At 42.7% G+C, this 11,910-nt stretch overlaps 1 protein-coding gene across 1 annotated transcript in view; it reads right to left on the bottom strand.

Annotated features, from left to right (window-relative positions):
- Nucleotides 1–4,600: 4,600 nt before the first annotated feature.
- The window catches only part of LOC110958566 (desmoplakin-like), a 49,873-nt gene continuing 42,563 nt past the window's right edge, over nucleotides 4,601–11,910 (bottom strand). Inside the window, 2 exon segments of the mRNA XM_051947346.1 lie at nucleotides 4,601–7,537; nucleotides 7,540–8,992. Of these exon segments, the coding sequence (XP_051803306.1) occupies nucleotides 5,340–7,537; nucleotides 7,540–8,992 (3,651 nt within the window). The 3' untranslated portion in view covers nucleotides 4,601–5,339.

The raw sequence follows: 11,910 nt of genomic DNA, 5'->3' as shown, positions 1-11,910 counted from the left end.
TCTCATCTGTCCAAAGGACATTCTCCCAGAAGCTTTGTGGCTTGTCAACATGCATTTTTGCAAATTCCAGTCTCGCTTTTTTATGAGTTTTTTTCAGCAGTGGTGTCCTCCTTGGTCGTCTCCCATGAAGTCCACTTTGGCTCAAACAACGACGAATGGTGCGATCTGACACTGATGTACCTTGGCCTTGGAGTTCACCTTTAATTTCTTTGGAGGTTGCTCTGGGCTCTTTGGATACAATTCCAACGATCCGTCTCTTCAATTTGTCATCAATTTTCCTCTTGCGGCCACGTCCAGGGAGGTTGGCTACTGTCCCGTGGGTCTTGAACTTCTGAATAATATGAGCCACTGTTGTCACAGGAACTTCAAGCTGTTTAGAGATGGTCTTATAGCCTTTGCCTTTAAGAGGTTTGTCTATAATTTTTTTTCGGATGTCCTGGGACAATTCTCTCCTTCGCTTTCTGTTGTCCATGTTCAGTGTGGTACACACCTTTTCACCAAACAGCAGGGTGACTACTTGTCTCCCTTTAAATAGGCAGACTGACTGATTATGAGTTTGGAAACACCTGTGATGTCCATTAAATGACACACCTGAGTTAATCATGTCACTCTGGTCAAATAGTTTTCAATCTTTTATAGAGGTACCATCATTTTTGTCCAGGCCTGTTTCATTAGTTTGTTTTTTTTAAATAATTATGTTAATCAACAATTCAAAAGTAATGGCTGTTTTTGATTATTTAATTTTCAATAAATTTTTATTTATTGTTACTTTTGTGAGTTTCAAGTGATTTCAGTGAGAATTGTGGGTTTTTCCTTCTTTAACTGAGGGGTACCAACAATTTTGTCCACGTGTGTATATAAGACACACATACTACTACTCCATGACATGCTGTCTATATCCTTCTCACCTTTAGACAGAGCGGAGCTTCACACTGAGGGAGCTATCCCCACAGATCCACCCACACCTCTGAAAGGCACCCTGACCCGAGTCCCACTGACAAGGACAGAGTTCAGTTGGAATCACACAAAATACATTCATCCATCCATCCATCCATTTTCTGTACTCCACTTGATCCTCTGTAGGGTCATGCCTATCGAAAATGCCTATTCAGTGTGCTTTTTTTTTTTTTTTTAAACTTTTTCTGGGTGCCATCTCTCTACTGCATTAGAAATCGGTTAATCGTCATATGGAGGTGTTTGATGACTCCATTTCAAATTTAAACTTCAATAAGAAATACATTGAAAATATCTGACACTGTAGCATCTCTTCTCACCTAATTGCTCTGACAACGGTCTGCACATCCTATGGCTTCAATAAAGTCATTTAACGCTCCTTTAACCCTCAAGCGACCAAACTATTTTAGCGACTAAAATGACCGACTGGGGTCATTTATGACCCCACTATATTTTACACTGGAATATGTCACTTTATTGCCTCTTTTTGTGCTTTCATATCTATTCCACTCCACTGCAGTTTAAGATGGATATTCTAAAATAACCTTCTGTAATTATTCATGGATTTTAATCATTTTTTGACTCAGAGCTACAGTAAAACCATATGAACAATATGATACATTGTAAGAACGCAATAACATTTATATAGACATGCTTTGTCTGTCACTTCTTTTAAAACTTTATTCCTTTTGTTTCCTCAATAGTAAATCAAAAGCACATGAAAACAAAATCTACACAAACATCTTGTCTGTATGTGTGCAATGTAACATGCAGAGAAGTATTTAGATTAGGGGCGGCTGTGGCTCAGGTGGCAGAGCAGTTCGTCCAATGCAAGACACTTTACCCACCTTACCTCCAGTGCTGCCACTTACACTGGTGTATGAATGTGTATCCTGTGTAATGTTGGTGGTGGTCAGAGGGGTTGTAGGAGTGGATTGGGGGTTAAATCATGGTAGCGTTTTCATCTAGGAGGTCTTCTTCATTAAGAAATTAACTAAATATATAAGATACAGTCTCTTCAAACATAACTCCAACTCCTTCAGTAGTACAGCTGATAAATAAATCTCTCTTTAGGTGTATGAAGTAGATTTTTATGAAGAGTTTTTCAGTTTTGCTCCTTAAAAACTATTATTTATCTGTATAATTAGGGTGCTGGATTATCGTCTGTTTCATTTTGTCCTTAAAATGTATTTAGTAGGTTATTAGATGAAAATTCTGAAGAAGTGCATGGAATTTAGTATGTGGTACAACATTTAAAACTAACATTTAGAAAACTGCAACATATTCATTTTATATCACAAAGTAAAACAGCTGAACAATGAAGAAATATCTAAGTTGCAATTTTTGTGTAAATCCAGTTTTTTCCATTTATTACAAATTTACAAGATATAAGATATAAATGTTTTGTCAGTGGGGCTGAAGTTTAAAAAGTTAAAGAATTATATTTAAAAAATCGAGTCAAAAGCATCTACATTACTCTATGACTACACTTTACAGTTTTCATAGTGGCTGTTTTATTTACTGATTTATTCAAACTAACAAGGACTTTGTCACGACAAAGATGCATCACAAATACATGTTTCTGCTAAAAAATGGTTTGACTAAAGACAATCCTGATGTGCTCTTTAGTGCTACTAAATCTTTTCTGTCTGCACTTTCTGTCTGACTGGAGATTCTTAAGAAAAATAAACTCAGTACTGAGACAGTAAAATCAATCATTTACTAGTTTTTTTTCAATGTATAAGCACATGTTGATTTCCACAGGAAATTTCTTGACAGAAAAGCTCTATTAAAACTCTTTAATTCATGACTCATTATTATTGGAACTGACAAACATCCTTCCTCGGTCACAGCTGAAGTGTCTCTATTGATAATTAGAAACCAAATATAGGGTTATTTCCAGATTTTCCAAATCCATACTGAAAATAAGAGTTTTGAATGTGTCAGATCTTCACAGCTGTTTCTATCATTGCATGTCTGTATGTTGGTCTACTCTCACTGTACCTCTCTGCTGTCTTCCAGAGCCTGCATGCAGACGCGGTTTTACAATAGAGGCAAGGTAGGCAACTGCCTGGGGCCCCTCCAACTGCAGGGGCCCCCAGACCGGCAGCCCACTCTCCATTCAGCTGGGAATCGGGGCCCTGCGGACAGTGATCCCCAGCCATTGCGTTTTTAAATAGCAAATTTGTATGTTTAAATGCGAAACAAAGACAACAAACTAAAATACAAAGAAATAAAGTATCCGTGTACACCCCTCCCATTTCTTTTAATAATGGACTATTTCATCCAGGCCATGATCGTGAGGGCTTCAAAAGTGAAAGACGGAAGCGGACATGCAGCAGGGAGACAGTAGCAGTAAGGATAGAGACACTTTCCCCCACTCCTTCATTCACACACCCTTGTTTTCTCTCTTTGACTCCAACACATTTTCTCTCTCATACACATACATTCATTCACACACTCTCACTCTCTGTGTCTCTGTCTCTCTCTCTATCTCTAGGTTTTGGGGGTTCATGGGGAAGTCGGAGTGAGAAGCCCTCTCCAACAGGAGATGCTCCAGGTGCATCTCTCGATTGTCCGCCGTGTGGGGAATGGTGGTGGACCACTAGGAGTAGAATCAGCCTTCACATCACTCCTGCCCGGAACCCTCCTCTTTGACTGTGGCTGGGCGGCATCATGTCGCGTGGACCCACTCCGATCGGCCCTCGACCTTTACAGCCGTCCGTGTCACCAACAGCACTTGGTAGGGACCCTTCCACCTGGGCTCTTGATGCAGACACTGACCAAATGTATTGTTTTGAGTGTTGTGGAGACTGGAAGTTGGCCCTGTGACACACAATTTATGTTCTCTACTGTCCTACTTGGTTTGTTCTGCCTCTTGCTGCTGCTTATGCAAAGGGTAATCTTTTTCTCCAGCTGTACTCTTAAAGGACTTCCTTTGGTACACAGGTTATCAATATTTGAATATGGATTGCCTGGAGGAACATGTGGTATGAGTGGAGTTTCAGTGTCAAGGATTTGGGGGAGCTATACCACACTTTTCTTATGAGGAGCGTGTTGGACAGAGTTTGGCTTTACCCAAGGGGTCATGGGGGTTCAGCTCACCTGGTGTGGTTCTACTATATAATAATGCTGTGAGGTCGGTCAGCTGTCTCTCTCTTCTTTGACTTCCACTATATTTGAGCTATGTTTTTTTTTCGGTCAATTTCCTTATAGGTTTTGTAAAATATACTTATGCATAGTTAAAACTCATGTACCCCAGTAAGATAGAAGGATGTCTATATTCTAGGGACAGTGCTACAACAACTTTTATAACTGGCTTTATTACAATCTGCTATCATTTGCCTGCAAATAACAGTAATTTACTGGTTGCACCCTAAAGATTTCCACAATGCAGTCATTACACAAGCTGCGGCTTACAAAGTCTACACGTCAAAAGCAACTATTCCCTTGATGAAACCTAATGTAAGTCATTAAGTATGATATTTCCCCCACACCTTTTATGTGTTGTTAGTACCATTTTATATTTAACAAATACCCTTTAAGTCATGATCTACAATAACTATGACATTTTAGATATTTTACATGAAGCTAGAAATACTGTTTGGATTCTGCACGAGCACAAATTAGAACAGTCACAAATATATATGAGCAAAAGACTTGGAGTCTTTTATTTTAGGAGAGTGAGAAATTGGTACAAAACCAGAACTGCTAAACAGCAACAAAGCAATGCTCATCTGATTGGGAGGGGAAAAAACAGCAGTAAAAACAATATATGCAACCCAACTTAGCATCCCTCCCTACAAAAAACAGGTAAGGGACATATTTTAAATGTCAGATATTTGCAAATGCAATACCATTATGTCAACAATTAACAGCAAGAAGAAAGCACTTTTTAAATTTTTTTTTTTTATGTGAAGTATGTGTATGCAAACAAATAATACGGTAATAATTTCTAAGCCCATTCAGGGACACCAACTGTTATATTAACATAAACTTGTTCTTGAATCCAAACATTTAGCATGCCTGCCATTAATATTTTTGTAAATTTTCAAAAAAATGCAACTTGAAACACCATGAATCTCTGTCCTGCCTCATATGGCAACCACCTCTTCTTCACAGCCTGAGCAGCAGACATCTTCTTACTAGTGTTCATTATTATGAACCACGGCATTTTTAACCCTTAGATGCGCAACATAAGCACAGCAACACCAAAGCCTTAAATCTAGAATTATGCAATACAAAAGTTAAAGGTTTAAAATGTTACTCTGCACAAACAAGGCATATATTTTCCACAATTCTTTTTTGAACAGTGAAAATATTCTGACAAATTGTGATTTGTTTGCAAGTATACATGTGCGGGACCTCGTCTTATTTTTGTTTTATTATTGGAAGGGGAAGTAGGTGACATTGGTAGGATTGTAGCGACTAGTTGATGAGGAGGTGGGGGAGCCTAGGTCTAAACTGGCCCTGCGGGAGCTTCGGCGTGAGCCACTCCTTGAGCCTGTGGTGGATCCTGGGGCAGATGCAACATTGTATGGACTACTGATTCCCCTGGAAGACACAGATGAGGCCTGGAGTATTTTCACCCCAGTGCTTTCCTCCACCAGGCAATTATCCAAGGCATCTTTGTATGATATATTAAGTTTACTCTTAGGGCATGTTAGGAGCTTTGCATGGTGTTTCATATCTTGGAGTTTCTGGGCTGCTCTTACATCCAGCCAGCCCATTTTCAGAGCATCTTCTATGGTTCTTCTGCAACCCACTTCTGGATCATAAAGCCCTCCTGTTGCAACTTGAAACTCCATGAATCTCTGTCCTGCCTCATATGGCAACCACCTCTCCTTCAAAGCCTGAGCAGCAGACATCTTCTTCCTTGTTTTTACATCTTCAAAGCCAATAAAAGCTTTCTGGGCAGGCTTAAGTTTAGTGGCCATGTCATCATCTATTAGGCCCATGCGTGAGGCCTCCTGGATACTGAGCCTCTGTCCATTTGCAGGATTGACAATTCCTCCAGTGCAGGCTTGGGCTTCAAGAAGTCTCTGGGCAGTTATGGAATCCACTAAATCACGATTTAAAGCCTCTGTGATAGATATCTTCTCCACATTATCTGTGTCAAAAATGGCACCCACTGGTTCCTGTTCACCCACTATTTCATCAGGAGTTTCCAAATGGACAGATACGCTGGATATATGCTTGAAGGAGTCAGGTGAGTCTCGAACACCTGTGCTGATTGTGGAGCCTCTTTCTGTGATAGTGGTAGTTTTTGTTGTGGTCACCTTAGCAAGGGTAGGTGATAATGGTCTTGACATAACTGATGATGATGATTTCAGTGGTGATGGAACTGAGGCTTCAGATGTTCTTAAAGTTGATGATGTCACTGAAGATGTACCTAAAGATGTTGATGGTCTTGAAGTTAATGTTGATGTTACTGAAGAAGTACATGAGGCAGCTGATGGTCTTGAAGTTGTTGATGATGAAAGTGATGATGATGATAATGAGGGTGATCCATGTTCAGTCTTTTTGGTGATGAAATCTGCAAACTGAGTAAGGGTCATGGTTTGTGAACGGTACTGCTGGAAAACTGACTGACTGATTACTTGCTTTTTAAGCAGTTCAGTAATGTTATACTCTCTTCCAGTTTTCCTGTCAATGACAACACATTGTGAGGAACCATCTGGATCAGTGCTAGTGACCTCTTCCCACTCACACTCCTGCTTGGACAGCTCAATGAAGGTTAAATAGTCAATATACCCTTTGTTGAATGCTTCACGTACTGTCATGTCTTCATTAGTCTCTGGGTCCACAATTACCACTCTCCTTTTTCCTCGGGTATTTTTCTGTACTGATCGTTGCTTTGTCTTTTCATTGATAGGCAAAAGGATAAGGCCGGTCTTCTTGTCTGTTTTACAGCGTTTCTTAAGCTCCAAATAGGTTAGGTCTTCCTCTGTGTTAGGGTCAAAGAAACCTTTTTCATTAGCTAGGATGTTGTTCATTTTATCATCACAATAGCCTCTCTTGTTTGCTATGTTTGCGTCAAGACGATGACCGTGTTTGGGATCAATGATACCTCCACTGGCAATTTGGGCTTGAAGCAGACGGAGCCCCTGACCTCTCTCCACTAGACCTCTCTCTATTGCCTGAAAGAGGGAAAGAATACTGTCTGTACCAGGCAGTTTGTAACCAGTCACAGCCATTTCTGCTGCTAGAAGTTTGTCCTTAAACTCTGGGCCAAACAGTCCTCTATTGTAGGCATCACTAACAGTCAGATAGAGGTTGTTGAGAGGATCAACTATAAAACCTGAAGCAGCCTGGGCCTCAAGCAGTTGCACAGCGATTCCACGTGACAATAGTTCTTCTTTCATTGCTTGATAGATTGGCAGCACCTTATCACTGGCCTCATCATAGACTCCTGCTATGCAGGTGGAACCTCCCAGGTAGGAGCTCAGGCGGTCTTCAATCTCTTGGTTTGTTAGTCTGCCTTCTCTCAATTGGTCCACATCAGATTGTTTCAGCAGGTTTGCATCCACCAGATCTATGACTGAGACCTGGTTCCTAATACCCTTAACAGTTACTGTTTTTTAGGTTCAGGGAAAAGCAAAAGGCCTGTGCTTGGATCAACTTTACATTTTTTCTTCAAAGATACATATGTAGTTGTTTGTTGGGTGTCTGGGTCCAGATAACACTCCGGAGACTGATTCAAAGCATGGGATAGATCCTCATCTATAAGATCCCTTTCCTTAGCAATCTCTCTGGGTAGGAAGACACTAATACTAGGATCCAAAATACCTCCGACACACTCTTGAGCCTGAAGTACGCGTAGAGCTGTGTCCTTGTCTATTAATCCTTTCTTCATGGCCTGGCCAGCAGAGAGAAGCTTGGCACTATGTGGTTCTCTGTAACCTATGGCAGCAGCTTCAGCTGCAAACAACTTCGATTCATCCTCCTTGCTCACCACTCCTCGGGTACATGCTTCTTTTACTGTGAGTTTCTGATTAGTTACGGGGTCTATGATGTGACCTGTGGCTGCCTGAGCATCCAACAGCATGTCAGCACTGGCGGGTGTCATGATTTTCTGTTTTTTTGCCTGAGTAAAGGACATTTTTTGTAAAGGTCCAGCTGCAACACCAGCAACTGACCCTGTCCCCTTCAGAAAGACCTTTTTATCCAAAGACACCTCTGGAATGGTTTTCTCTCCCTTCACTAACTGGTTAAATGTTGGCTTGTCAAGGATCCCACATTCAAACAACTGCTGTGCAGAGACTGGCTTGCGAACACCATCAAACATAAGTGTTGTAGGGTCCTTTCTCTCAGTGATTTGCAGAAGCATCAGACCTGTATGAGACTCTGTTTTGCATCTTTTCTTCAAAGCCCCATAACTGATATCACGCTCTGTGTCTGGGTCAAGGTAACACTGAGGACCCTTGTTTAATGCACGACAAAGGTCTTCATCCAGAAGGTTGCGCTTTATAGCTGTGTCTTTAGGAAGGAACACACTGAGGTTGGGATCTAGAATTCCTCCTGCAAGCTCCTGGGCCTGCAGCAGGCGTACAGCAGTGTTCCTATCGATCATTCCCTTCTTCATTGCCTCAAACACTGAATGAGGTTTAGCTGTGTTTGGATCATGATAGCCCACAGAAGCACGTTCTGCCGCCAAGAGTTTGTCTCGATCCTTTTTGTCCACCACTCCTCTCGCACATGCTTCCTCTACTGTCAGCTTCTGATTGGATGTGGGATCAATTATGTGCCCTGTGGCAGCTTGAGCTTCCAATAGCAAATCTGCACTGTCTGATGGCATGAGCATCTTTTTCTTGGCCTCAGATAAAGACATTTTCCCTGATGGTCCAGCTGCCACGCCAGCAATTAATCCTGTCCCCTTCAGAAAGGCCTTCTTATCCTCTGACACCTCCGGAACAGTTTTCTCCCCCTTCATTAGCTGAGTAACTGTTGGTTTGTCCAGGACTCCACAATCAAGCAGTTGCTGTGCTGTTACTGGCTTACGAACGCCATCAAATATTAATTTGGAAGGATCTAGCTGCTCTGTGACTGGCAAGAGTAGCAGACCTGTGTGAGGTTCTGTCTTACACTTGTTCTTCAAAGCCTCATAGCTGACATTGCATTTAGTTTCTGGGTCAAGGTAACATGCTGGGCTCTGGTTCAGAGCACGACTGAGGTTTTCATCCAATAGATTGCGCTTGATAGCTGTGTCCTTAGGTAGGAACACACTGATATTGGGATCGAGAATGCCTCCCGATGACACCTGGGCCTGCAGAAGGCGTACTGCAGTCTCCTTTTTAATCAGTCCCTTCTTCATGGCCTCAAACACTGACAGAGGCTTGGCTGCACTAGGATCCTTGTAGCCAATAGCAGCAGCCTCTGCTGCCAAAAGTCTGTCTCGGTCTTTCCTATCCACCACTCCTTTGGCACATGCTTCTTCTACTGTCAGCTTCTGACCAGTTTTAGGGTCAGTGATGTGACCTGTAGCAGCCTGGGCTTCCAGTAGCAAATCTGCACTATCATCAGACAGGAGCATTTGTTTCTTGGCTTCTGATAATGACATTTTACCTTGACGTCTAGCCACAACCCCAGCAATGGGGCCTGTCCCCTTCAGAAAAGCCTTTTTTTCTACAGAGACTATTGGGATGGTTTTGTCTCCTTTTACTAGCTGATTAAATGTTGGCTTGTCAAGGACCCCACATTCAAACAATTGCTGTGCAGAGACTGGCTTGCAAACACCATCAAACATCAGTTTCGAAGGGTCTTTTCTCTCAGTTATGGGCAGAAGTATCAGGCCAGTGCGAGGTTCTGTTTTGCATCTTTTCTTCAAAGCCCCATAACTGGCATCTTGCTCTGTGTCTGGGTCAAGGTAACACTGAGGATCCTTGTTTAGAGCACGACAAAGGTCTTCATCTAAAAGGTTACGCTTTATAGCTGTGTCTTTAGGAAGGAACACACTGAGGTTGGGATCTAGAATTCCACCTGCAAGGTCCTGGGCCTGCAGCAGGCGTACAGCAGTGTTCCTATCGATCATTCCCTTCTTCATTGCCTCAAACACTGAAAGAGGTTTAGCTGTGTTCAGATCTCGGTAACCCACAGCAGCATGTTCTGCTGCCAAGAGTTTGTCTCGATCTTTTTTGTCCACCACTCCTCTCGCACAGGCTTCCTCTACTGTCAGCTTCTGATTGGATGTGGGATCAATTATGTGGCCTGTGGCAGCCTGAGCTTCCAATAGCAAATCTGCACTGTCTGATGGCATGAGCATCTTTTTCTTGGCCTCAGATAAAGACATTTTGCCTGATGGTCCAGCTGCCACACCAGCAATTGATCCTGTTCCCTTCAGAAAGGCCTTCTTATCCTCTGACACTTCTGGAACAGTTTTCTCCCTCTTCATTAGCTGAGTAACTGTCGGTTTGTCCAGGACTCCACAATCAAGCAGTTGCTGTGCTGTTACTGGCTTACGAACACCATCAAATATCAATTTGGAAGGATCTAGCTGCTCTGTGACTGGCAAGAGTAGCAGACCTGTGTGAGGTTCTGTCTTACACTTGTTCTTCAAAGCCTCATAGCTGACATTGCATTTAGTTTCTGGGTCAAGGTAGCATGCAGGGCTCTGGTTCAGAGCACGACTGAGGTTTTCATCCAATAGATTGCGCTTGATAGCTGTGTCCTTAGGTAGGAACACACTGACATTGGGATCGAGAATGCCTCCCGATGACACCTGGGCCTGCAGAAGGCGTACTGCAGTCTCCTTTTCAATCAGTCCCTTCTTCATGGCCTCAAACACTGACAGAGGCTTGGCTGCACTAGGATCCCTGTAGCCAATAGCAGCAGCCTCTGCTGCCAAAAGTCTGTCTCGGTCTTTCCTATCCACCACTCCTTTGGCACATGCTTCTTCTACTGTCAGCTTCTGACCAGTTTTAGGGTCAGTGATGTGACCTGTAGCAGCCTGGGCTTCCAGTAGCAAATCTGCACTATCATCAGACAGGAGCATTTGTTTCTTGGCTTCTGACAATGACATTTTACCTTGACGTCCAGCCACAACCCCAGCAATGGGACCTGTCCCCTTCAGAAAAGCCTTTTTATCTACAGAGACTATTGGGATTGTTTTGTCTCCTTTTACTAGCTGATTAAATGTTGGCTTGTCAAGGACTCCACATTCAAACAACTGCTGTGCAGAGACTGGCTTGCAAACACCATCAAACATCAGTTTCGAAGGGTCTTTTCTCTCAGTTATGGGCAGAAGTATCAGGCCAGCGCGAGGTTCTGTTTTGCATCTTTTCTTCAAAGCCCCATAACTGGCATCTTGCTCTGTGTCTGGGTCAAGGTAACACTGAGGATCCTTGTTTAGAGCACGACAAAGGTCTTCATCTAAAAGGTTACGCTTTATAGCTGTGTCTTTAGGAAGGAACACACTGAGGTTGGGATCTAGAATTCCTCCTGCAAGCTCCTGGGCCTGCAACAGGCGTACAGCAGTGTTCCTATCGATCATTCCCTTCTTCATTGCCTCAAACACTGAAAGAGATTTAGCTGTGTTCAGATCTCGGTAGCCCACAGCAGCACGTTCTGCTGCCAAGAGTTTGTCTCGATCTTTTTTGTCCACCACTCCTCTCGCACATGCTTCCTCTACTGTCAGCTTCTGATTGGATGTGGGATCAATTATGTGCCCTGTGGCAGCTTGAGCTTCCAATAGCAAATCTGCACTGTCTGATGGCATGAGCATCTTTATCTTGGCCTCAGATAAAGACATTTTGCCTGATGGTCCAGCTGCCACACCAGCAATTGATCCTGTCCCCTTCAGAAAGGCCTTCTTATCCTCTGACACTTCTGGAACAGTTTTCTCCCTCTTCATTAGCTGAGTAACTGTTGGTTTGTCCAGGATTCCACAATCAAGCAGTTGCTGTGCTGTTACTGGCTTACGAACACCATCAAATATCAATTTGGAAGGATCTAGCTGCT

The sequence above is a fragment of the Acanthochromis polyacanthus genome, chromosome 4, assembly GCF_021347895.1.
Source record: "Acanthochromis polyacanthus isolate Apoly-LR-REF ecotype Palm Island chromosome 4, KAUST_Apoly_ChrSc, whole genome shotgun sequence".
Classification (NCBI taxonomy): Eukaryota; Metazoa; Chordata; class Actinopteri; family Pomacentridae; genus Acanthochromis; species Acanthochromis polyacanthus.
This window is presented reverse-complemented; position numbering and strand designations above follow the sequence as displayed.